Genomic DNA, 26,136 nt, shown 5'->3' on the forward strand with positions numbered 1-26,136 from the left:
TCTTACTTCTTCCTTCTCTCTGTCTATACCTGTGTACCCTCATGTTCCGATTAACCCAGCTTCCCCAAATGTCTTTCTTTTTGGTGTCTATATACGCCGTGATCCGGAGTCATGGATGATCCTGCGGTCCTGTGTCATGCATCGCGAGTCCTGGATCTTGAGTCGTGGCTGTGGTCCTGGATCATAAGTCCTGGATGGATATCCTCGTGGATTCATCTTCCTATTATACACACATGCATTTCCAAACATTTGGACTACCTATGTTGCAAATTTATTTTCTTTTCAATTTACACACGGCATCTATTGCACGTCTGTCCGTCCTGGGAGAGGGATCCCTCCTCTGTTGCTCTCCCTGAGGTTTCTCCCATTTTTCCCTTTAAACTGTGGGGTTTTCTCCGGAAGTTTTTCCTTGTACGATGTGAGGGTCTAAGGACAGAGGGTGTCGTATTGTCATACTGATATTCTGTACAAACTGTGAAGTCCACTGAGACAAATGTAACATTTGTGATATTGGGCTATATAAATAAACATTGATTGATTGACATACGCAAAATGCTTCTGATTTATTATCATTATTTATATATTTGTCATAACAAGGTTCAAGGTTCTTTATTTAGTCATAGCTACAGTGTAGTTATGCCAAAGAAAATCTTGTGTCACAGGCTTTCCAACAGAGCAACACAAAACACAGATAAACAGAACAAATATAGTGCAAGTAAATAGTAATACAAAAAGAAAAATAGTTTAAAAAGAAAAGTGAAATAGTGCAATAAGAGTCTATATGCAAGTTATTGAAATAGGATGTACATTATACGTAAATAGATCAATCATTTAAAAATATTTTTTAAATAGCAGCCAGATGTATATCATGGATGTTGTTTCAACTGTTAAGGTGTTTAACAGTCTTATTGCCTGTGGGATGAAACTGTCCCTGAGTCTGGTGGTTTTAGTCTATGTTTGTGGCTGGGGTGATGGGGGTCTTTTACAGTCCGGAGGGATTTCTTCCTGAGCCGCTGGGAGTAAAGGTCCTCCATGGATGGCAGCTCCGTCCTGGTGATGTTCTGTGCAGTTTTCACCGCCCTCTGTAAAGCCTTACGGTTGAGGGCGGTGCGGCTGCCGTACCAGGCCGTGATGCAGGATACTCTCTATGGTGCACCTGTAGAAGTTGCAGAGTATCCTGGAGTCCATGTTGAACCTCCTCAGCCTGCGGAGGAAGAAGAGCCGCTGTCGAGCTTTCTTGGTGATGGTGGTGGTGTGGTGAGTCCATGTCAGGTCCTCAGTGATGTGGACCCCAATGAACCTGAAGCTGCTGACTCTCTCCACCGTAGTCCCATTGATGGCGATGGGGGCGTTTCCCTCTCTCTGCTGCTTCCTGTAATCCACAATCAGCTCCTTGGTTTTGCTGACATTGAGATGGAGGTTGTTATCCTTGCACCAAGATGTCAGGTTTTCGACCTCCTCTCAGCAAACTTCACGATGGTGTTGGAGCTGTGTGTGGCCACGCACAGCGCCATATAGATAGAAGTCTGGCCACACAGTCGTGTGTGAACAGTGTGTGAACAGGGGGTGGAGAGGGCTGAGCACGCAGCCTTGAGGGGCTCCGGTGTTGAGGATCAGGGTTGAGAATGTGATGTTTCCCACCCGCACTGCCTGGGGTCTGCCCGTCAGGAAGTTCAGGATCCAGTCACAGAGGGCGCTGTTGAGCCCGAGGTCTCTGTGCTTGAACCTTGAATTAAAGCCTTGTTGCATATTGATGTTTTTCAGGACGAAGTGAAGAGGTATCATCGCTTCTGCAATCACATTGAAGGGCAAGCAGTTCCCAAGGTGGAGAGGTAAGACATTACACAAAAGTGTCTCTCCTGTTCCATGCATAAGTACTCATATTTTATGGACATCACTTAATCTACAACAAGGGTCGTATACTCTGATGTAAATCATAGACACTTATTCTGCCATAACAAGGCCCACTATTGAGCATGAACTCTACCGTGACGTCCTCTTTCTCTACCAAGAGCTTATTATGCCATTACTTTCAATATCCTTTGAAATATAAACTTGATTTTGTTTTGCTTAAAACTGTGTGCTGTTTTTGTTGTGTATGGGCATTTGTTGTTTATCTATCTTGTCATTATCATAGAAGCCGTCCTCGTAGGAGTGAGGAAGAGGATGACAATAGCCCTCGTCGCCGTGAGCAACAAAACCATCTGGAAATCAAGGCTATTGTGTGAGTATCACCTGTTCTACACTTTGAGTCAATTTCACACAGAGTGCCATCCATGTTACCTCTGACCTTAAAAGTGCATTTTATTTGTTGTGTGGGAGAAATCAATTTATGTGCGGCTTTAATTCAATCGTCCCGCTGATTAGGTTTCAGAACCAGGGTCAGAGTGCACTTCTGAGTGCATGAATCCTCGTAGGCTGCCATCTCGCACCATTTTCCCTAAACAAGGGCCCTCGCTTTTATAGATTTAACAGGCAGGGACAGCTCTCGCCTCGGGCTTCCACTTCCTTGGAAGACGAGGATAGAGAAAAGAAAGCTAATGTTTTTGTATAGAGTTAACATGATTGGGGTGTAGAAAGGTGAGACGGATTGTAAAACATTTCAGGATAACCTCACAGAAACGGCAAAGGAATAGGATGCAGGAACAGATAGACGGAGCAAAGGGAGAATAAAAGTGGAGAAATAGGAATTGAGGAAGAAGGGGGGGGGAGTATTGGTTTTGGAGCTAGGAGTTATGGCTTAATTCAATTTGTTCCATTTGGCTCAGCTGTCTCTCTGCTCCAATGGAGGTGAATGTGTTCCTCCATCGGGTAATTGATCCAACACTCCATCCTGGACCTTGGTGCTGGGGTGACTACAGGGAGGAAATAAAGTTTAAAGAGAGAAACAGAGAGAGGTATCTGTGGAAGTTGAAAAACAGGGATGAGATACTTGGTGGGGAGTAAAGCTGAGAAAACATATCCAGAGAGAATATGTTTCAGAATAGCCAAGAAATACATTTAGGAAAGGAAAGTCTCAAAAGAAGAAAATACAGCGTTTAGAGAGAAATTAGATATGGTGCATGGTGGCATCATTTTGTACTTTTTTGTGATCATGTTTTAAATCAAAATACCATATTGATTTAAAAGTTTCTTATCGTTTTACTGATAAATAAACCAGTAAAGTTATAGCCTGGAATGCAAACGTCTAAAAATCAAGGATTCCCAAAGTTATGCCTCCCATATGGCAACTCCCTAATTCAGTTTCCTACCGATATGCAGATGTCACTGATACGTGTTTTGTCCACTTATATCCACAGGATCCAGCGGGCTTGGCGTGCGTGCACATCCCGCAGAGAGAGCTGGCAGGGACAAGGGGAGGACCGCGGCAGCCAGAGTCGGGGTGAGACGGTGCCTCCCGAGGGCCTCCAGGACCCTGTGGTGACCACCGGTATTTCTCCGGTAAGACCGCATAAAGAAAATCTAACAGGCAGCCATATGGTGCAACATGAGAGTGTGGCGAGAGATCTAGATTTTTCTGTTATGTCGTCTGAGATATCAGCTGTGATCTGTTTATTCTGCCGATGATGAAAAAAGAATGGGTGAGTGGATGCATGGATGGGTAGACTAATAAAGAAGAGAGAAAAAGTGGGAGCAAGGCGGGGTGTTTACTTCTAGTGTCATCTGGGGGACTGCGGGGGTCGTATCGGTGGAGGTGGGTTGGATGCCAGCTGGCACGGTGCCCAGATCTGTAATTAGCCATTAATTAGGTACATTTTCAAAGCTGGTTGATTGATTAATGAAGTGCCTCTGCCCTTGTCCTCCCCCATCTCAACCCCCACCCACCTCCTAACCCTTCAGTCTCCAGAGGGAGTGCAGGGGGGAGAATTAAACAGTGCTCACAGGGCATGGCAGCCAAACAAAACAGGAGAAAAAATGACTGAGTAGCAAATACGCAGTGAAAAGAGAAGGGGGTAGAAGGGAACAAAGTCGGAGGAGAAAGGCAGAGATAAGGAGATGAATGCGATGAAATAGATGTCTTTGGATCGCCCCAAATTCTAAGTGACAGACAAGGACACATACACACACACACACACACACACACACACACACACACACACACACACACACACACACACACACACACACACACACACACACAGTTGGCTTTGGTAGTTTCTCTGTCTGTGTTGGCTCTCACAGTGTAGTAATCACACTAGCTACCCACGCATTCCTGCCCACGCTCTTTGCATAGAGAGTCTCAGAGAAATATGATGTCATGTCTGCATACTCACTGTGTGTGTGGGATGCTTTTTTTTCCCACTCTGTTTTTAAGCAGAGTTGAGAAGAAGCAAGATTCCCTAGCAAACAGATGGGCTGGTGTCCTGGTGAGACTGTGTGTGTTTGTGCATGTGTGCTTTGTCTTTATGTTGTTTGTTCCGCTTGAAAGAGTTTGTTGCTCATTAGCACAGCAGCAAATGTCTTCCTAATTAGAAAGTTACTGTAACTTAAAAAACAATATGACAAAGAACCGCCCCCCCCTTTATCTCTGCCCTCTTTGCTTTTCATTTTTTCAACATCGTCTTTATTAGACTTCCAAATGATATATTATTCCTACGAGCCATCCAATCCATTTATTGCAGTGGTAACTTGATATGTGGCTTTCATAGCCCCTTACCGACCCCACCCTTAGTAGTCAGTGTGACATTGATTAACACCTGTGGTGGAATGTATTTTTAGTATCTGTTTAATGCGGTTTTATAGCACTACATGGTATAAAGAAATACAGTATGCAGTAATTTTCGTATGTAGTTCTATTTATAGTTAAAAATCTTAGACCTAAACACACAATTAACATTAAGTTAACCTTGTTCCAGCAACAGTTCATACTGGACCTAACATAAACATTAAGCAAACAAAATAAAAAAAGTTTCCACATATCTATTGAGACTCAACACATTTTGATCATGATCATCCAAACCAATGTACCAGTAGTTGAAAGTGAGTGGTCTTGTCTGTTCAACAAAGAAGCATGACATTAATAACACTTTAGATTAGTAATCCAGAAAAATTAATTGTTGTTTATTATTATTATAAATTAAAACATTATAATTATAAATTGATGGATCTCAATATATTTCAACAATATAAATATTGAGTTAAATTCCATTTGAGTTAATTTTTCTTGAACATATGGCATACAGTATGATATGCTACTTAAGTCACTTTAAGATAAATACAATTAATATGCAGAACATTACAGATGTATGTATAATATCCAAGAATACACATAATGGCCACAATTTACACTTGCCATACCTGGTCCGGTCACACAGTACGTTTCAATATTGTGTTTTTGTAGTAATGCTGAACACCCACTGCTGTTTTTCACTCCAACTTGTTTCCTCCACTACCCTGCATCACTCCTCTTGCCTCTACCTCCGCCCACAACACACTCCTACCTCTTGTGTTTTTTTTTATTGCTCTGCCTTTTCTCTTTCCCTCTGTGTCTCGCACTCTCTCTTTGCCTGTCCTCATTCCCACTGTATCACTCTCCTGTGGCTGTCGTGCTCTCTGAAGGACAGACATTCATCAATGTGAGGCGAGGGTGCAACATGTTGTGTGTTTGTGTGTTCATGTGTGTGTGTGTGTAGGCTCATATGAGCTCATGCGCTTGAAGGACCTTGGTACTGGCCTGTAGGGGAGGGGGGGAGGTTCAAACATACAGTACTTCATGCATATTTCATGGACCTCATATTGAACAGCACACACACACACACACACACACACACACACACACACACACACACACGCACACGCACGCACACACACACACACACCAGCATAGATAGAACACACTAAGGATTTCTTTCCTCATTTTCTTAAGAGAAAGAACATCCTCACTCTCAATACACCTCCCAGAATTTGACCGTTTATACCAATGTCAAGTTTTCCATCGTAACTTTCTGTGTGTATCTTCTATGTATTGCATTTGTCCAGCAAGGGTGAGTTTGAGCCTGCAGTAACCCTAGACCCAAATGAATTATTAATTCAGAGGGGCAGGCCCTACATGGCTGCTGTGGTCAATGCCTGGCCCGTTGATAGTAAATCAATGCGTCTGACTGTTCTGAACACACTGCTGCTGTGTGTTGCTTGATCAGCGGGGATTACAATGTAGACCGGTGTGAGCTTGTTCCAAAATATAGAAAAATAAAATGAACTGAAGGTGATCATTTGAAACTCTCCCCTGATATCTCATTTTGTGATATCTAACAGTGCAATTCCTAATTAAAGGAATAGTTTAACATTATTATGAAATGTGCTTATTGGCTTTCTTGCAGAGTAAGATGAGTGACTGATGTCTGTCCATTTAAAATGAATTGCTTAACTTCTGCCCCCAGTCAAGTGACTTTGTTCACAATCTGACAGCTGGAAGCAAAGGAAAGCCCTCCGGCCTCATACTGTATGGCTATGGTGATCACACCAAATACCTGCCTGGCGTTAGAGTATGAGGGACAAATCAGGGGACTTTACCTCCTCTTGACACCGTCGGTTATTTAAAAAAAAAAAAAAACTAAATATACTTGTTATTTTACTTCTGTCTTTCTGTGTCTTTTACTCTGCTCCGTAAACTCCCTCGACGGGGCCGCTCGCTCTCTTTTCCTGATCACCCTCTCACGGAGAACACTTCACTGTCCCGCTTCATTGTATGATTTCTGCCATGTCTCAAGGTTCAAGGTTCTTTATTTGTCATACAAACATAGCTGCAGAGTAGTTATGTCGATGACAATCTTAGGTCACAGGCTTCTCCAACAGTGCAACACAATAATACAGAAAAACTGAAAAATATAGGGCAAGTAAACTTCAGTTTGACTATCTATGTTATTAAGCTATGGAACACTAAATAAATAGATACCTTACCGCGCTCAATCATAAAGAATGATAAGAATAATGTGAATTGAACTGGTTTCATTAGTGAGTTTATTTAAGGTAATTAGTTAGAAGCCCTATTTTATCACTACGTCTGCACAGCAGTTACAATGGTCAAACTACATTAAAATAGAATTGTCCCCATTTTTTCTTTAATAGTTACTAACATTAGATATTTTGATATGGACCGCATAACAAAAATGTGCCTGAATAAAGAATTTAGCATTGGACATAAAAGTCAACTGAGTGTCACTTGCAATGACAGTGTTGTGTTTTTGTGTTATGAACCTTTTACATTAAAAAGTTAGAATTTTCAAAAGGTCTTGTTTTTTTTTCCGGGGGGGAGGCTCTTTTTCCAGTTTAGAGCAATAGCCCCTCCAAATGTTTGTGCACGTCCCTGCCTCCAGGCTCAACTTCACATTCTGCATGTCCATTTATCTGCATTCATTTACGAAAGATACATCAAAACTGATTGGCTGCAGATTTTTAATACAAATTCGGCCACAGCAAAGAACCTAGATCTGTGAAGACTAATAGAGGAAGATCAGCAAGTTTTATTGGAAGCGATGATAGGCATATTGAATAGTTCGCCCTGTATGTGTAGCTTTTAAACCATGCTGTTTTTGTAGGGCGTTGTGAAGGTGTGCATAAGTGGGTTTTTTCATGATAGCATCGTAATGCATGACTCTGATGCCTGAGTGGATGCATGATTCACAGTGTGGCCCGCTGGGATGGCTGGGTGAGTGTTATTCAGAGACACAAACCAACCATCAAAGCAAAAGTTTTGAGATGAGAATGAAAATGAAATGCTCCAGTGCTGTGCCTCTCATCACAAAGAAACCAATACTGCTGCAAGGCTGCCTGATCACTAATGAAATAATGTCAGTGCTGGATTGTTAAAAGAAGGGAAGGACTTTGAAAAAAGTGTAGAATTTAGATAAAAATATACTAAATCATCCATACTTGGTTTGTGCTAATGAAAGTGTGTGTCGGTCTGTGGCTCTGTTTGCTTTCTATCAGTGTTTGTGGACATTGATCTCTTCCTATCGCAGTGACATGTTTGCACTTTTCTCCTCTCCTTTCCAGGGGCAAAGGCGGAGAGAAAGTGTTAGTGTAAGCATTTCTGCAGCCTGCGTGGGAGATCATTCTCTCATCTCTCACCGCAGAGAATCTCACAAAGCGAAGTGACGGCTTCATCCATGCCTCCACCTCTACCCCCCTTAATCCTTTTCTCCCAGCCTCACTCTATGTCATCCCTCGGTTTTCCCTCCCACTGCCTCTCGAAGCACATCCACACATCCACGTTCCCATACACTCGACAGTCCCCCATTTCTGCAGACAGATGCTAACAGATTACTTGTTTTATTGGTGTCAGTTGGTGTCTCATTTGAAATGAATTTATATATCTCTGCCCCGGAGTTGACATCGATCGGGCTTAACTCACTTAATAGCCATGACATTTGCCTATTAGCTTATTTAATGTCAAAACAGGCTCAGGCTCAGCTGGCTTCCTGAGAAACAGTATCTCTCGCAGTTGTATACGTTAGGGATGAAAATGATTGCTTGTGCAAAATATAAACTCCAGAAGAATATTCAACTCAAGTATACACAGGGAGACATGGACTCAAACAGTTTACTCTGCTGCATAAACTGATATTAGGCATCCTTTGTTTTTTAGTGCTTTTTTTTTTGGATGATTTGCTGCTGTTTGCGGTAAATTAAACAAATTAAACAATTTAATGATATATACTTTTCTGTTGTCTCTATATATATTCAGTGTAATGAACATGTCCTTTAGCATTGGTACAATCAGCTCAAACTCAGCCATGCCATATTATCCACACAGCTTCTTTTGCTGGTAATTACCTGCATGTATTTTCTTGGATTTAATCTTTTGCTGAATAGTTTTGCCTCCTCTTAACAAGGGCTTAACAAGTAACACATCTGCAAAGTGATCGATTGCTCTGTAGATTGGTGCATATGACATTTCTGTTGCATTAAATAAATTAGTGCTGCAGAAATGAACATTTCAGGTGAACATGTGAGCAGCTTCAATGATTTTACCCTGCCATTATTTGATTATTCTTTATGTGCCCCCAGCTATAATAATTAAATCTAATGACTCTTTTTAGGTGGAAAGACTCAGCATATGAGAATCTTCATAGACATAGGGCATATACCCCGGCATACACCTGATCTGATAGAGAAAGTGAAGCTCCAAAATAGCCATTGATTTTATAAAAGCCCATTGGGAAGATATCTTAGAGATTTATCATGGCTGTGTGCTAGAGAGGGAATACGAGAGCAGTAGAGAGCTGATGTCTCCGGGAGGTGGAGAGAGAACGATGAATGCCTCGAATCCTGAAAGTAGGAGGTGGGAAAATATAGAAGATGTGCTGGATTTTGGAGTGATTATAAGGATAATAACTCTGCATTAGAGCCTCCGTGAGCCATTTGTGTGGGTGTGAGGTGGAGTGTATGCGCAAGCGCAGGTATGTCTGTCAAAGTGTCTCATTTCTTCTTCATCGTCGTCTCTCTCCAAACTGCTCCAGATTAGATGAATGTTGACCATTATGGACTTGCAAAGAAACACACACTTGCATGCTCACATCAGCTCATGTACACACATATAAACACACCAATGTTGTCTTCAGTGGCACATTAAGAGCATCTTAGGACCCCTTAAAAAAAAATCAATGAAAGCCGTTACATAAATGGAGAAAAGCTGACAGGTGAAAAAAGAGCAGAGGGAAAGATAGATCTTGGCCTGAATATGGAGTGGAGGTGAAGGGAGTGAGCATTTTCGCTAATTGTGGTCTTCTCACTTACTGTTGTTTGTTGGCATTTACTGTTGTTTTTAGTGTGAGCACAGAATCCTGAATCACTTAATTTGATATTTACAGCAGGGTGTGTGCGGCATTATAATGAGAGCAATAGTTTACAGCTAATTGGTTATTTATCTAGAAAACATGCCATTTAGCTGACATTACTTAAACTAAACAAGCATATAGCATGCTCACATATGGCCTCATATAGATATGGATGTGACACATATACACACTCGCAGAGACTATAACGAAAGATAAATCAGCTGGAAGCGTCTCCCGACCATCTGCAGTTGTAGCAATAACAATCTGGTACCTAAGGCTATGTGCTCTACTGTTCTATTACAGCACACTTCTCTCTGCACACACACTTTCCCCCATTCTCCAGCCTCCAGATTGTGTCTCTCCTCATCCTTTCTTTCAACATCTCTTTCTATCTCCTACTTTCCCACCCCCCCCCCCCCCCCCCCACCAACTTCCCTCCTTGCAGGGCTCGTCCCCCTCTTTAGCCGAGTTCATACGCATATATGCTCAGTCCTCGTGGCCAGAGAGTGATAATGAGATCCCTGGGGGAGAGAGGAGTAGTGTAAAGAGCAGAGGAGGGCAGCAGAAGGGAGGAGAATAGTTGAGAGTTGATATCCTTTCTGACCTGCTAAGATATGAAAACTCTGGAATAGTTCACCCCCACTCTAACTCTCACCATCCCCATGCCTCTTCTCTCCGCTTCCCTCCCTCTCTCCATCATCTCCTCCCCCCTTTTTCTTCCGTTCATCAGCCACATACCATTACTGTCCAATAACCAGATCAGAGGCATTATAATCTTCTTCTGACAGCCTCCCTGCTGTGTGTGCAGTACACTCGTGGTGAGAAGGGGCTAAGGGCGAACTGTAAACAGACATTGGTAGCAATCCTCAGAGAGGAGGGGGTATCTGGATGAAATCAAAAGTGTGAACATACAGTATAGGAGGAGGGTGGAAAAAGCAAGTTGCTGTACGTTTTATCCATGGGGCAGCAGGTCCATAAGGTATTCTCTTCTTCTTCTGCTGATTTGATCATCGGCACATTGCTTGTCACAAAACCACAGTCCTTAGAGAGAGAGTCTACAAACACACTTTCTCTTATACATCTGTGATTTTGGGATTCCTGCTTACGGAACTCTTATCAAGGTTCAAGGTTCTTTATTCGTCATACGAACTTAGCTACAGAGTAGTTATGTGGATGAAAATCTTAGGTCACAGGCTTCTCCAACAGTGCAACACAATAATACAGAAAAACAGACAAATGTAGTGCAGGTAAATATTAAAAAGTAAATACAAAAAGAAAAATAGTTTTAAAAAAGTGAAATAAGAGTCTATATGCAAGCTATTGGGATGATATATTAGATACATAGATAAATAATTACTAAGTAGCAGATGAATGTTATGGATGTTGTTTCAGCAGTTCAGTTATTTAACAGTCTTATTGCCTGTGGGATGAAACTGTCTCTGAATCTGGTGGTTTTAGTCCGGATGCTGCGGTAACGCCTGCCAGATGGCAGCAGACTGAACAGTTTGTGGCTGGGGTGATGGGGGTCTTTTATTTGGTCAGTTTGAGCTCTTTGAATAATAATTTCTCCTCTATTGTTGAACTTAAGTTGGCACCATCTACAGATAACTCCCCTCTACATCAAACACACACAGGCTAAATAGAAGGGGTTGATGAGCTGGTCAATGACTGTTAAACCAGAAGCACCTCCCTGATATCATAAAGTCCTGGCTGTGACGGCCCTCTGCTGATTGTCTCATTAGTCTGAGCCATAATGGAGATTCAAGCTTCTCATCACTGATCCAACAGTTTGAGTTCGATTAACGGAATGTTCTCTGGCCATTTAAGGAGACATTGTTTTTGTCGATGTGGTGTTGATGGTCCTTACACAGACACATGCATGTATCCTCTTTTCCTCTATGTATCTAGCAATCTGTCTGTCTTTCCAGGTGTATGTGTTTCCATCTGTTTCTCTTTCTGTTTGTTTATCTCTGAAGCACACCTAAAGCCCTGAAAGAGATTACACTAACTAAGTATTTCAGTCGCCATAGTGCTGTTGTTTCAGCTGCTGGATTCCCTGTTGCAGCAACATAATGATCTTGTGTCTTTCCTCTTTGTTGATAAAGTTGCTCACAGGGCTGTTTGTTTGTCTTTGTATTTACAGGTTTGTTCCTTAGTCCTTGTCAAATAGTGGGACACAATTTAAAGGAGATTTGTGAGGCATATCTGAATTGTTGTCATATCAGAGGGGGATTTCTGATAAGGGTTGTAGCCGCGGGGCTCAGTCGATTCTCACGCAATGTTTTCAAGCCTATGATCTCATATTGAAAACTGACCTTGTGAGATTTACACTTGCTCCTGAAAAGCTAACCTTTAACCACTGAGCCATGTTAAATATGTGTGAGTGTGCGTGTCTGTGCTTGCAAGTGTGTGTTTGGTATATTGGATACGTGTGTTAAGTCTGCCTTTGGAGGCTCTGGAGATGTCCTGTGGGTGGATTTCTCACAGGCACATTTGATCTCTGTCTGCCCTTTCTTGTGTGTTTTGATCTGTGAGTCAGGCTTGAAGGGAGGGGGTGTTGTCCTCTAGTTTGATGCGTATAAAGACGATCAGTTTTTCACTGCATCACAATGAAAAGAATGTACCACATTAAAGGATTACAAATATAGATTGCAGATTGGGCCCAATGCCCTTCCCTCATGCTGTCCATCTGCAGGTTAGCGTGTAATAACGGTGCTGTAAGTGTCCTGGGTAATCTTCCCTGCCTAGGAGCTTTTTTGCGTATTTGCATATGCATTTACATCAACTGTAAAGGTTTTTACAGGCACGTTACTTTGTGTGGAGTACATGTGTGTGCCATGTGAACCCACGTACAGAGCACCTGCCTGGTTGCCCCCTCTAGCAGTTTAAATATTGGCCCAATGTGTCCTCATCTTACCATCACCATGGTAACAGTGAACCTGCTCAAGACGTCCTTATTTACTTGTGCAAATGACATCCTGCGGTTCTCGTACCTGTCAATCACAATCCAAAGAAAATTATTTCAGCCAAATAGGTGAGCACAGTCAGTCTCAGCTCTAACTGATGTAACCTTCACTGTGACAAGTTAGTTAGTGTGTAAGCCTGGTGCTATCTGTAGAAATCAATGCCTCTTTAAAGTTTTTAAATCAGTGGCTACTCATGCATTACCTTATGGCCATGTTGGGATTCTAAATTAAAACTGAAATTATTGTCCATGCTTTATGTGTGACGTCGTTACCCATATATTTGATATAGCCTGCTACCACGATGATCCAGATAAGTGACAGAAAATAAAGCTATATCAAAGTATTGCAGTATCCTGACAATTTAGGAGTTAATAATGATGGCTGTGGTCCCTGACATTTTGTATTATTGGCCCTAGTGATTGTCACTATTTGTCAAATAAATCATTCTGATCTTGGCAGTGAAACACAATGTGATCCTCTTATGAAGCCATTTCTAAAGGCTTTATCAGTAATGGCATACAGGAAACACTGAGTCTGTAGCCACTGTGCATTGTTAATGACTACTTGTGAGCTACTGTTCTATCTCTGTGAACATAATGGTGTGTGTGTATTTGTGTGTGTTTGTGTGTGTTTGTGTCCAAGTGTGAGGGGAAGAAGGTTTATGATACTGTTTACAGTAAAATGTTTGCTTTGAAGAATGATATCATGCATCAGCTCCTTTAGTCATTTATCAGATGCCATTTCCTGCCACAGAGTGAACAGGGATTAGTAGATAGAATTCCAAGAGAGTGGGAAGAGTGGCTGAGCAATAGATGAGAGTGCAGGAACATTGGCTGAATGTTAACATATCTTCTGGATTTAGAGGTAGATGCTATGAAGGGATTTGATGGAGGAAAATGAACATAATCTTTGCTTTAGTTTCCTTCTCTTTTTAAGTTTGTACAAGTAGACTATTAAATGTTGATATAATTGCATATAAGATCAATTATTTTAAATTACTTTTCAGCTAACAAAACATTTACAATTGTTTTTCATGCTTATTATATTATGCTCATAATTATTGAAAGTTTTTAAATACCACCAATAAGCGTGCTAGTTTCATACAAAGGCAAACATAGCTTTAAATCCAATTGTCTGTATTTTCTCTTTTACTATTGAGCGCGTATTAAAGTAAGTTATATTAGGAAAATAAATGATTTCAAACTCCAGATGCAGACAGCCTGTATCAAAACCCTCAAATATTACTATATATATATATATATATATATATATAAGGCGTATTTTCTTCTGTTGAAGCCATTCTGTTGTTGATTTACTTCTGTGCTTTGGGTCGTTGTCCTGTTGCATCACCCATCTTCTGTTGAGCTTCAATTGGTGGACGGATGGCCTTAAGTTCTCCAGCAGAATGTCTTGATAAACTTGAGAATTCATTTTTCCGTCGATGATGGCAATCTGTCCAGGCCCTGAGGCAGCAAAGCAGCCCCAAACCATGGTGCTCCCTCCACCATACTTCACAGTTGGGATGAGGTTTTGATTTTGGTGTGCTGTGCCTTTTTTTCTCCACACATAGCGTTGTGTGTTCCTTCCAAACAACTCAACTTTGGTTTCATCTGTCCACAGAATATTTTGCCAGGTGCTCTTTTGCAAACTTCAAACGTGCAAATCAGAACACATTTTATGACCAACTTATGCAGAAATCCAGGTAATTCCAAATGGTTCACATACTTTTTCTTGCAACTGTATATATATATATATATATATATATATATATATATATATATATATATATATATGTACAATTACGCTAGTATAAAGCAAATCAACTAAGAGAACCCTCTCCAGCAAACAGATAACCAGATAACCTGATGAACCTGACTTCAAACAATCAATCACAATAGTTTTCTATTTGTTTTCTGTCAAGCAACAGTAATAGATGAATTGATTTGCTGTTTCACAGAATACATGCTGCACATTTCTTTTAAACTTACATATGTTTTAGCTGTTCCATTAACCCTCTTATTGCACCTCATCTCATCTTTCACACCCTGAGTGCTAACTTCTTCAAGTTCCAACACTTTGGGAGCTGATGCAAGGCTACAGTATATTGTTAAGTTAGCAGGGGTCTGTGCATATGTGTGCACAGAAAGAAAGAAACTGAGAAAATATAACACTGTGTTACCACTAGGGCTACTCGATTATGGCAAAAATCCTAATCTCGATTTTTTGGGTCAATAATTGATATCACGATTATGAAAAACGATTATCCATTTACTTTGAAAACATCCATTTATTGAAAATAAAAAAATGTGAACAGTATGTTTTTAACAGTTGATTACCATGAACTTTAAGTATAATTCAACTGAAAAACCAATTAAAAAAAATAAAATAATAATAATTATAAAAAAATAATCGTTTTATTTCGATTACGTTGTTTTCGTAATCGTTGCAAGCCAAAATCGTAATTGCGATTAAAATACAATTAATTGAGCAGCCCTAGTTACCACATTCTTTTGCAGTTAAGCCCAAAAAAAGGACACGATAGTCATTATGTATGCAGCGAGAAGTTCGTTTAGAGTCTTCAAAAGAAGTTGGCAGATGAGGAGATAAAACGCTTTGTTGAAAAATGGAGGTATGAATCTTTAAAACTTTAACATGCAGCTTCCAGGGAGGACTCTTAATAATTTCGCTTTTTCCAAAGTATTGCCTCATTGATTCTTTTAAAATGAGGCAACACAAAAGGATGATACTATTGGAGAGTACCATACCATTCCAGCATAGCAGCTAATTACTAAACCCCAGATGGCGTTCTGGGGATCCAATATTTCCTCTGGCAGAGTTTTATTTACTCTTAGTTAACTTCTAGAAGCTTACTCCTTAAATTGGTGCAGTGGTTAACCATCTCTACTGGTGGTGAAAATGGCTTCATTAAAGTGTATAAAGACTGATAAAACAAGAGAGAGCGAGAAAGAGACGGAGAATAATCAATCAGCTTATGAGCGCAGTTTTAATTAACTCTCATTTTACAATCTCTATCTTTTGACATCTCCTCCCTTTCTCTTTCTCTCACTCTGTAGCCTTTAATTGGCTTGTCTGTCACCCCAAAATAGTTCTTTCCTTGGTGTGTGTGTGAAGCTTGTTAGAAATACACATTGTCTTGGAGAAGTATAAGAATATAAAGCAGTTTGTTCAAAATGAAATGTTATTGTCTGACAATAGTGAGATGTACCTAAAAAATTACCTTTAGCTTCAAACCAGAAGCCGTAAGGTAATATTTTAAAACTGTACCTCGAATAATCTCAGGCTGGACATAATGATAGAGATTTGAAACCCAGCATAGCATTTCCTACTCTATTGCTGCTTTTCATACCTATTTTTTCTTTATCCCTCTCTCCTTCACACTTCATTCTCTCATTTCTTTTTCTCCAAACAATGTATGAGACCTTATTAAATCATTTCTGGTGCTATGCGCACATTTCACAGGGGCACTGCTGTGCAAGGTCAGATTACTCAGATATGGAGCACACACATTTACACAGATCAGCTAGAGCTCTGAATCTATTAGGTATAGATCTGTGAATGTACAGTAGTAAGGTATGTATCAAATGTTTGCACCAAAAAACATGTATTAACTTCTCAATTAAAGGTGGGGTATGTAAGTTTGAGAAACCGGCTCGAGATACAATTTTTGTTATATTCCATGGAATGCTCTTAACATCCCGATAGCAATGAATATCTGAAGTGCTTTGACAAAAAATCCATAAAAAAATGTCATCTGTGGAAGCCGTAGCGCTGTAAAAAGCACGACCAATCATTTTAGCCGGCCCGGGTAAAATAACTGGATGGCCTACCTGCCTGTCAGCCTTCCATCTGTGCACAAACTTATCTCGTGCTCTCATTGGTCATGTGCGCATCCGTGTGTGTTGGAGGAGGGGCTCTGTAAGGAAGTGGCAGATTTTCTCCGGTCGTGTAGTTTCAAATTCTGCGCCCTCGAGCTGGTTTCTCAAACGTACATACCCCACCTTTAAATATGTATACTCCTAAATGAGTTTCCGCTGAAGATATGTTCGTAGACCATACACCTGGTCGTGCTTATTTACTTTATTGCTTTCTAATCTTTAATCTTTTTTACACATTAGTTCTTGTTGCCCCTCTTGCTAAGCTAAGGCCGCCGGTAGGAGCATCATAATTACTGAACATACATGAGTATCAAACTTCTCATCTTATTATCAGCAACAATGTGAATAGGCGTATTACTAAATATACTGAACTATTGCTTTTTTTTGTACCTTCAACTCCACTTATTTGTAATGATAGAGCGCCAACATGCTGGACTCAAGCGAATAACCTCCGTATACATCAATGATTCAGGTTTAGAATATCAAAAAACACCTCTGCAATTTTTCTATCTCAGTTTGCCCATGAAGCCAACCACACTTGATCATGATCATAGAGCAGCATCTCTGAAGGAGCTTGGCTGTATCAGTGACAGTGGGGCTGGTGGCTGCAGTAGCATGTGTAGAGACTCTGTAATGGTTATATTTAGCTCCTTGTCTCCCAGACGGCTCTGAGCACACATTCACCTGACGAACTGGGAACAGCTAGTTCCATTCTGGGACAGACAAAACTATAGCCTCAATAATCTTTTGTTTGGACGAATAGTTTGCTCCATACTTCTTTTCCCTAAGCGTATGATGAAATACTTTTTTGCAGTGGTTGTCAGTTTTATTTTCCCAATACTCACATGTAGTTTAAGAAGTACAGATTTCTTTTCAATTCCTTTGAGTTTTCCCCTCACCTGTATTGTCTCTTTTCCATCTTTTCGTTCTCTCCCAGAGCTGCTTTCCCTCAGTAATCTGTCTGGCAGAATGAGAGTTGGAAAGAGGGTTTTTGTGTGTTTTTTGTGACAGTGTGTGATGTTCCTTCTGATCCCTATGAGTGTTTGAAGCTGCATTACATCAGATTCTCTATACTGCTTCCAAAGCCCCTCTGTCATAGTGTATCTCTGTGTGAGGAGGTAGACGGGTGAGCAAAGGCATTAGTTTTCCCATGAATCCAGTGGGAACATGAGCAACACACAGACACAAATATTCATACTTTTATCGACTGAAAGGATTGCACATAGGCACAGAACAAATGCATTCATTCATGTGTGTTGCACACTTTAAACTTCCAGGTATGTTTTTGCCAATGACAGTATATTCTTCTGTTGACACACTGGGGCTTCCTCTTCTGCATTATAGATGAAGACACTGTGAACAGCTTGTTTGCCTTCTAAATTAAGTTTCTCTTCCTCTGTCTCTCTCTCTCTCTCTCTCTCTCTCTCTCTCTCTCTCTCTCTCTGAGAGTCGTTGCATGTTGGCCCTTTACATCTCTAAAACAGCCGAAGCTTGTGCACGTCAGAAGTGCTTTTCCTTTTTTTCTGCATGTTTGCACATGTGTTTTCCACAAGTGTAAGGAGGCTCTCTGCTGGTATTTGGTGTGAGCAGCTCTCATCTTTAATACATGATGCCTTGTTGTGTATATGGAGGTAACACTCTCTGAGTTGGGGGCTCTCTGCTGGTTAGCCTTAGGCCGATTCCACGTAGTCACCAGAACAAAACTCTAGTGCATTCACACACAACTGCCTCTGTAGTGCAAGCCTTTGATCTCTTTCACATTGACATTGAGATCCACCATTGGGGAGCATTGAAGGCACTGTAAAATGCTCTAAGATACAGCCTCCAAACCACAACATCTCTCTACGAACTCACTAACTAAATACACATTTTTAAAAGAGCACAATGGTCTCGATACCTTCGTTCACTTGTTTTAGAGAGCAGTTGAACATTTTGTTTCATTAAAGGGTTATCAAGTCTTCAGGAGATATTTTGGAAGATGTTTGCCTCAACTACTATGGTTTTAACATGAGCCAAAACCTTGTTAATTCATTTACAAACTTAGGTCGACCAAGGATTCTTCCCTGGAAATCTGAAGTTCAGGCCTCTAAAATCACATCAAAAAGCAGGTAGTGAGATGATTCCAATGTCAATGATTACTTTCCAGTCTTCATCCCCTGCCTACTGCCTTACTCTGTCCCTCTACCAATCTCTGAGATGCTCCACAGATCACAAGATGTCAGCCAAAGATAAAGGAAATGAGGGTAGGGAAGAGGGTAACAATATCTTTGCTTATGCTCAGAAATAATAACCAGTGACATTTTGCAGTATTCTTTTTGTCCTCCAAATTCTTAAAAGCAACAGAACAATACTATATTCTGAATTAACAAGATCAGACCTACAACAAAGTGCAGAGCCATTTCAGTGACATTTATTCACAATCAATCAAATTGTATAGTATATTGTGTCTCACTGCACAATCTTTATTACTTCAAGTAATACTTTGCTTCCGGACAATTGTATTTTCTTCCTGTACTTCTACAGTTCACCAAAAACATGTTGGCGAGTGTGAGCTCAACTTATCCTAGCTCAGTTACCGGATTTGGAAAAAGGAGTGGCTCTATTGGGCTAGTTGAATTCTACAAAAACAAATAGACCTTATTTTTATTATATCGAGGCTATAAAGGTTAAAAGAGAGATATCACTTCTACTGTGGAACTGCAAGCAAGAGCCCAAAGTAAATAATGGAATATCAAATAAAAAATGTTTATATATAAACTGATGCATTCTAAAAACCAACATATAGTCTCTTATTTTAAACTGTAGGGATTAGTGTGGTTTGATGTGCTGTTTCCAACTATCTTCTGTCTATTGGCTCAGTGGTGTCTGTTTGTGTTACTCCGTCTGGCTCTTGCTGAGGTCAGGTGGGTGGATCAGACGTTTTAACACCTTTATCTAACCTTTAGCCAGGCTGGACACTGCTGTCCTTTCAATTCCTCTCTGGTTTAACTTTCTCCGGCTTTCTTCTTTTGGTGCAGCTGGGTCGGAGGCCATTGATTCACAGAGAGACAAAGAGGAACGAAGAGGGAAGAGTTGCACAGTTTGCAGGCGCACATTCTGCTCTCGCATCTATATGATAAACTTATTTGCTTTTTCAAAAAAAGACGCATTGCACATACACCAAACAAACACAAATAAGAGCATTCCCTCTCTGCTTGACCGGCTGGCAGTGATGGTGCTGTGAATGCCTCTGGGCCTGTCTCTATCTCGTGCTGAGGGTGATCTCTCACCTTGGATGCTCACCCTATGGACACACACATACTCAGAGTTATAATGTGGTCTATGGGATCAACAAAACGTTATTACGGTGTGTGATGTCTTGATCTTGGAAGACTCTCTCCTGTATTGGAAAAGCCTATTCCCGTGTCAGGCAGCCTGACTACCCTGAATGTCAAGGAGAAATGACTTATCAGTCTCCCATATATCTCTTTGTCTCCCTCCCTCACTCTCATTCCCTCGTACATGTAATCTCCCAGTGTGGACTCATGGGAGAAGGCTAGCCAGAGGTCAGATCTCCCTCCATTTCTTTTCTGTCCCTCTCAAATTTTCGGTCCACCCTGTCCAGTGGGACAGAGGGTCACTGACTGACATTTATCTCCACAGATTTAGAGTATGCTTTCAGACTGAGAAATGACTTTGTGTCTGTGTGTGTGTAGATGAAGATTTGCCCTTTGGCGCTGGAAAGAATAAGGTTTGCAGCTATTTCACTAATGGCGAAATCTGACATTTTTAAGATTTTAAAGTGGTTTTCTTAAATCTTTTCAGGCAAGGTATCAGTAGGTGAAGCTCTATTGTAAAAATCCCATTACGAAAGATAGGATTCTTACATTTAGCACTTTCAAAATATAAAGTCTCGCCCAGAGTCTATTACTTTGAAGAGGCAGAAGGTCTTAACTCGTAGTCGTCATTATTTACCATATCCAGTATGACCACTTAGTATCACATGACCCTTTTTCAACTCTCTTTCCTTTTATGAGATTTATACCAACTTTCATTGACCACACTTTCATGAGAACCATATGATGTGTTTATTATCTCTATTGACAAGAAGTGTACTATTTTGGCATGTACATCTTTAGCATTGACATTTATGCTTGGGATATTTGTAATTTTTTTCATAATAATGTATGTTTACTTAAAAGGAAAATAAACTTCATTTAAATATTTTCCTTTTTTCATTTGGTTAATTATTTAAAAAGAAAATTGATAGACGGCTTTGCAACAGTCCTTGCTTGGATTTTATGTCCTGCTGGTTTCTGAAAGGTCGTTGTTCACAGTGACAGCATCTTCAAAGCGTCACAAATTGAGCGTGTATGAAACACAGGAGATGTTCTCATGATGCATTTATGTCGCTCATTAGCAGAGGGTAAGAGCTTGTCGACGCTGTGATAAAACAATGACTGTTCATCTTCTAAAAAGGAAACCCACAGTGCTGCTCTCGTACCAGCAGATGGTAAAGCCGCATCTACTGCAGATATGACTTCTAAGTGCTTCAACACACGTGCAAAGACACAGTCCCTGCCCCTTTTTCTCAGGGTTTGTATTATGGGCTGATTGAGATTCTGTACGATGCCCTTCTTTGCTTTCATTGCTTTTATCAGTGGACTTTTATCTCCACCTCCCTCACAACCTCCATCCTCACCCCGACCCAGCAGTCAGATATCACAGCCTGCCCCTGAGCTCAGCAAGCTGCCGGGGTGGCCAGCTGCTTGCTCCCGCTGCCCCCCTACCACACCCCCCACCACACCACCTCAACCACTTTCATCAAATGAACCATTCCACTGTTGGGGTTGAGTTAGATGGACAACGGTATTGTACACAAGCTACATTGTGTTTTGATGTTCGTTCTTGTCATTGTGTGCAGCCAGGTGTGAACATACAAGTGCTTTAAAAGAGAGAATGAGAGGGTTATTGTTAAAGCTTTGTTTGCAAGAGAGATAGTCAGGATGGATTTATCAGTGAGTATAGCGCTGAAGGCCGTTCATGTCTGAGGGCCATTTAATTACATCTGGTCCATTTTCTCACTTTCCCTCCCTCCCCCAATTGCATTTAATTTCCTTTTGAATGTCTCGATCTCTTATCTCTCTCACAGGTGTTACAACCCATCACCCCCCCACACACACACACACCCACCGCATCATCTTCAGCTGTTGCCTTTTAGGGTTGACCTCTATAGCTTGTAAGATGTGCGGTTAAAGCAGAGTGTGAGAACGTGCACACACATTCTTATGCCTGATATGTCAGCTGCACAAAGGTGGGAGATTTAAAGGCTGCCGCTTGGTTCAAGAGACTGATATGTAAAACGGGTCACATGAACAAGGGGGTGTGTGTGTGTGTGTGTGTGTGTGTGTGTGTGTGTGTGTGTGTGTGTGTGTGTGTGTGTGTGTGTGTGTGTGTGTGTGTGTGTGTGTGTGTGTGTGTGTGTGTGTGTGTGTGTGTGTGTGTGTGTGTGTGTGTGTGTGTGTGTGTGTGTGTGTGTGTGTGTGTGTGTGTGTGTGTGTGTGTGTGTGTGTGTGAGAGAATATCTGCTGACATAGGCTGTGTGCCCTCCAGCAGTTCTCTTTGCTTACCCAACTCTTATTATAGCAGTAAATATGGCTGGGACATACATTTTACGTCATGATTTAATTCCACTCTCAGTTTCTCTACTCTCACTCTCTCTCTCTGTCTTTCTTTCTGTATGTGTGTGTGTATTTGCTGATGTTCATTAATATGGCATTAATGTTGCCTTCTAATTACACGAAGCAAATTGCTGGGGGGCAACGTTTGATGCATGTCGTTTCAGGGTGCTCCTTGCTGTTTTGAAATATGCCCACCTTTCCATTCCACATCAATCTAGTTTAGATGAGGTGATATATTGTAGACTGGGTGAGTTTTTATGAGTGTGTGTAATTGGAATTTTATGTAGATATTCTTTGGCTATTAAAGAGCCAAACAGGCTTCAGGTGTTGCTAAGCCCCCTACTTCTCCTATAAAGGCACTTTGGAAGGTTGCAACACAATGTGATATAACCGGATACACACTCACTGGATAACACAGCGTACTTGGGAATGCACTGCATACTCGTATACACCACACTCAATTTGCTAGCACTTTTGCAAGACACCATAGCCTATAAAATCCATCAAATTTGTTGTAAAGATATAATTAATTCCCCTTTCAATTTGGAGTCCAGCACATTTAACTTACAGTGGGGTAAAAAAGTATTTAGTCAGCCACCAATTGTGAAGTTCACCCACTTCAAAAGATGAGAGAGGCCTGTAATTGTCATCCTAGGTACACTTCAACTATGAGAAACAGAATGGGGGGAAAGAATCCAGGAAATCACCTTGTAGGATTTTTAATGAATTAATTGGTAAATTCCTCAGTAAAATAAGTATTTGGTCACCTACAAACAAACAAGATTTCTGGCTCTCACAGACCTGTAACTTCTTCTTTAAGAGCCTCCTCTGTCCTCCACTTGTTAACTATCTTAATGGCACTTGTTTTAACTCGTTATCAGTATAAAAGACACCTGTCCACAACCTCAAACAGTCACACTCCAAACTCCACTATGGCCAAGACCAAAGAGCTGTCAAAGGACACCAGAAAAAAACTTGTAGACCTGCACCAGGCTGGGAAGACTGAATCTGCAATAGGTAAGCAGCTTGGTGTGAAGAAATCAACTGTGGGAGCAATTATTAGAAAATGGAAGACATACAAGACCACTGATAATCTCCCTCGATCTGGGGCTCCATGCAAGATCTCACCCCTTGGGGTCAAAATGATCACAAGAACGGTGAGCAAAAATCCCAGAACCACACGGGGGGACCTAGCCAATGACCTGCAGAGAGCTGGGACCAAAGTAACAAAGGCTACCATCAGTAACACACTACGCCGCCAGGGACTCAAATCCTGCAGTGCCAGACGTGTCCCCCTGCTTAAGCCAGTACATGTCCAGGCCCATCTGAAGTTTGCTAGAGAGCATTTAGATGATCCAGAAGAGGATTGGGAGAATGTCATATGGTCAGATGAAACCAAAATAGAAGTTTTTGGTAAAAACTCAACTAGACGTGTTTGGAGGAGAAAGAATGCTGAGTTGCATCCAAAGAACACCATGCCTACTGTGAAACATGGGGGTGGAAACATCATGCTTTGGGGCTGTTTTTCCTGCAAAGGGAACAGGACGACTGATCTGTATAAAGGAAAGAATGAATGGGGCCATGTATCGTGAGATTTTGAGTGACAACCTCCTTCCATCAGCAAGGGCATGGAAGATGAAACGTGGCTGGGTCTTTCAGCATGACAATGATCCCAAACACACCGCCCGGGCAACGAAGGAGTGGCTTCGTAAGAAGCATTTCAAGGTGCTGGAGTGGCCAAGCCAGTCTCCAGATCTCAACCCCATAGAAAATCTTTGGAGGAAGTTGAAAGTCTGTGTTGCCCAGCGACAGCCCCAAAACATCACTGCTCTAGAGGAGAATGGAGGAATGGGCCAAAATACCAGCAACAGTGTGTGAAAACCTTGTGAAGACTTACAGAAAACGTTTGACCTCTGTTGTTGCCAACAAAGGGTATACTGTATAACAAGTATTGAGATGAACTTTTGTTATTGACCAAATACTTATTTTCCACCATAATTTGCAAATCAATTCTTTAAAAATCAGACAATGTGATTTTCTGGATTTTTTTTTTCTCATTTTGTCTCTCATAGTTGAGGTATACCTAGGATGAAAATGACAGGCCTCTCTCATCTTTTTAAGTGGGAGAACTTGCACAATTGGTGGCTGACTAAATACTTTTTTGCCCCACTGTATATGAGTTTTAACTGCACTTTGTCTATCACATGTTTATTACCCTGTAGAAAAACTTTTGATGAGGTATTCATTTATTGAATTTCTGTATCTTTGTCAGCCCATATGGAATCATAAACAAATCTGCTGTATATAACATAAAAACTACAGTACGAAATTGTTCAAAAAGACCTCAATGTATATATAAAGTTATATAAAATGTCTTGCATACTTTATTTTCATATACAACTCTTCAAATAAATAATGCACAAAATAGATGAAAGGAAATAAAACTAACCGTGTTGAAACTATTATAAATTGTTATGTTTTATTCTCACGGCAGCTTTCCAAAGTTTAAAAAATGACCACCGATGGTGTCCTCAGGGTTATCCTTTCTGGGGCCAAGAGGCATCTTTGTAACAGGAAACCTTTATTAAAAACTGGTGGGGTGTAATTTGAAATGTAGGATCCAATTTTAGGAGTTTGACCCTGCTGCACCAATTTTGACTATTCTAAAAACTGTCTTGCTCAGTTGGCTCAGCTAACCCTTTACCAGTTTTATTTCCAACTAACTTAGTCACTAGCATTAATCTTCCTCAAATAAATATATATTTTTATTTGTCTTTAACCTTTATATGCTAGATTTTATATCCGTCCTGTTGCAGGTTGCTTTACTTGGATTTTAAATGATTGTAATAAGCCAATTCTGAGGTTGTTTACGCAGGTTTCCGTGAAACAAATCCTCTCTATAAATACATGTTCCTGATGAGAAGCCACTTTGTTGCTGACAAGCATTTACTACCAACATTTACAAGCCCATTAAAGCCATATCGAGCCAGGGAGCTGTCATCAACAACAGCGTTGTCTTAATTTACCAGATATAATGCCACTTCACATTGTATTAGCGGTAATGGTGCAAGGAATGAAAATAGGCCTGGGAATGGGAAGTAAGGAGAATGGGGTTGGAGAGGTGGATGATGGAAGATGGGAGTGACATAACATATTTGGAGAATTAAATGTAGGATAACTGATGTGACCATATAACCGTTATACTGCCAAAAACATCAGGTTCTACTTTAAAATATAATAATGTTACCATCCATAGGCAAGCGCACACACACACACACACACACACACACACACACACACACACACACACACACACACACACACACACACACACACACACACGCTCGCTTTCATTTCCTTGGTGAATATCTGTGAAGGGAGTTTCTCTGACTTGTCAAGGATCCAATTGAAGAAATGGGATGGAATAAAACAAAGGGGAAAACACTCTGCCATCTCTCATAACCCCCCCTTCCTCTTTTCCTTCAGTCTGAGTCAGTGAAAGAAAGCATTAAGAGTGTGAAAGGACGCAAGGGTAAAAGCTGAACACCTCAAAGCTCCAGACAGGAGCATGGTTTTCATCAGCCAACTGATAGGAAGAACAGATTTGCTTTTTGTCAATTGGTTCTGTTGAATATAATTATATACTGCAGAAATGAGAATTTCCAATTTTCGTACAAGAAACACGAGGTTAGAATGACTTTCTGTTAACCGTGCCTTGTACAATGAACTTAAACCATGTCCGTTTGTCCTTTGTATTGTTGAATGTCTTCTATTGAGTAGCTCATTTTAAATATCGCCTTTTCATCTTATCTACATGTCTTCTTTTCTGCTTATG

The 26,136-nt window shown here is 40.8% G+C and overlaps 1 protein-coding gene across 2 annotated transcripts in view; it reads left to right on the forward strand.

Moving 5' to 3' along the window:
- Positions 1-26,136, forward strand: part of schip1 (schwannomin interacting protein 1) — a 203,896-nt gene that overhangs the window by 10,132 nt on the left and 167,628 nt on the right. For both annotated transcript variants that reach the window (XM_079678377.1, XM_079678378.1), the window contains exons 3-5: positions 1,765-1,832; positions 2,138-2,224; positions 3,300-3,441. In XM_079678377.1, the coding sequence (XP_079534503.1) occupies positions 1,765-1,832; positions 2,138-2,224; positions 3,300-3,441 (297 nt within the window). The remainder of the gene's footprint in view (positions 1-1,764; positions 1,833-2,137; positions 2,225-3,299; positions 3,442-26,136) is intronic.

Source organism: Notothenia rossii (assembly GCF_949606895.1).
Source record: "Notothenia rossii genome assembly, chromosome: 4".
Taxonomy (NCBI): Eukaryota; Metazoa; Chordata; class Actinopteri; order Perciformes; family Nototheniidae; genus Notothenia; species Notothenia rossii.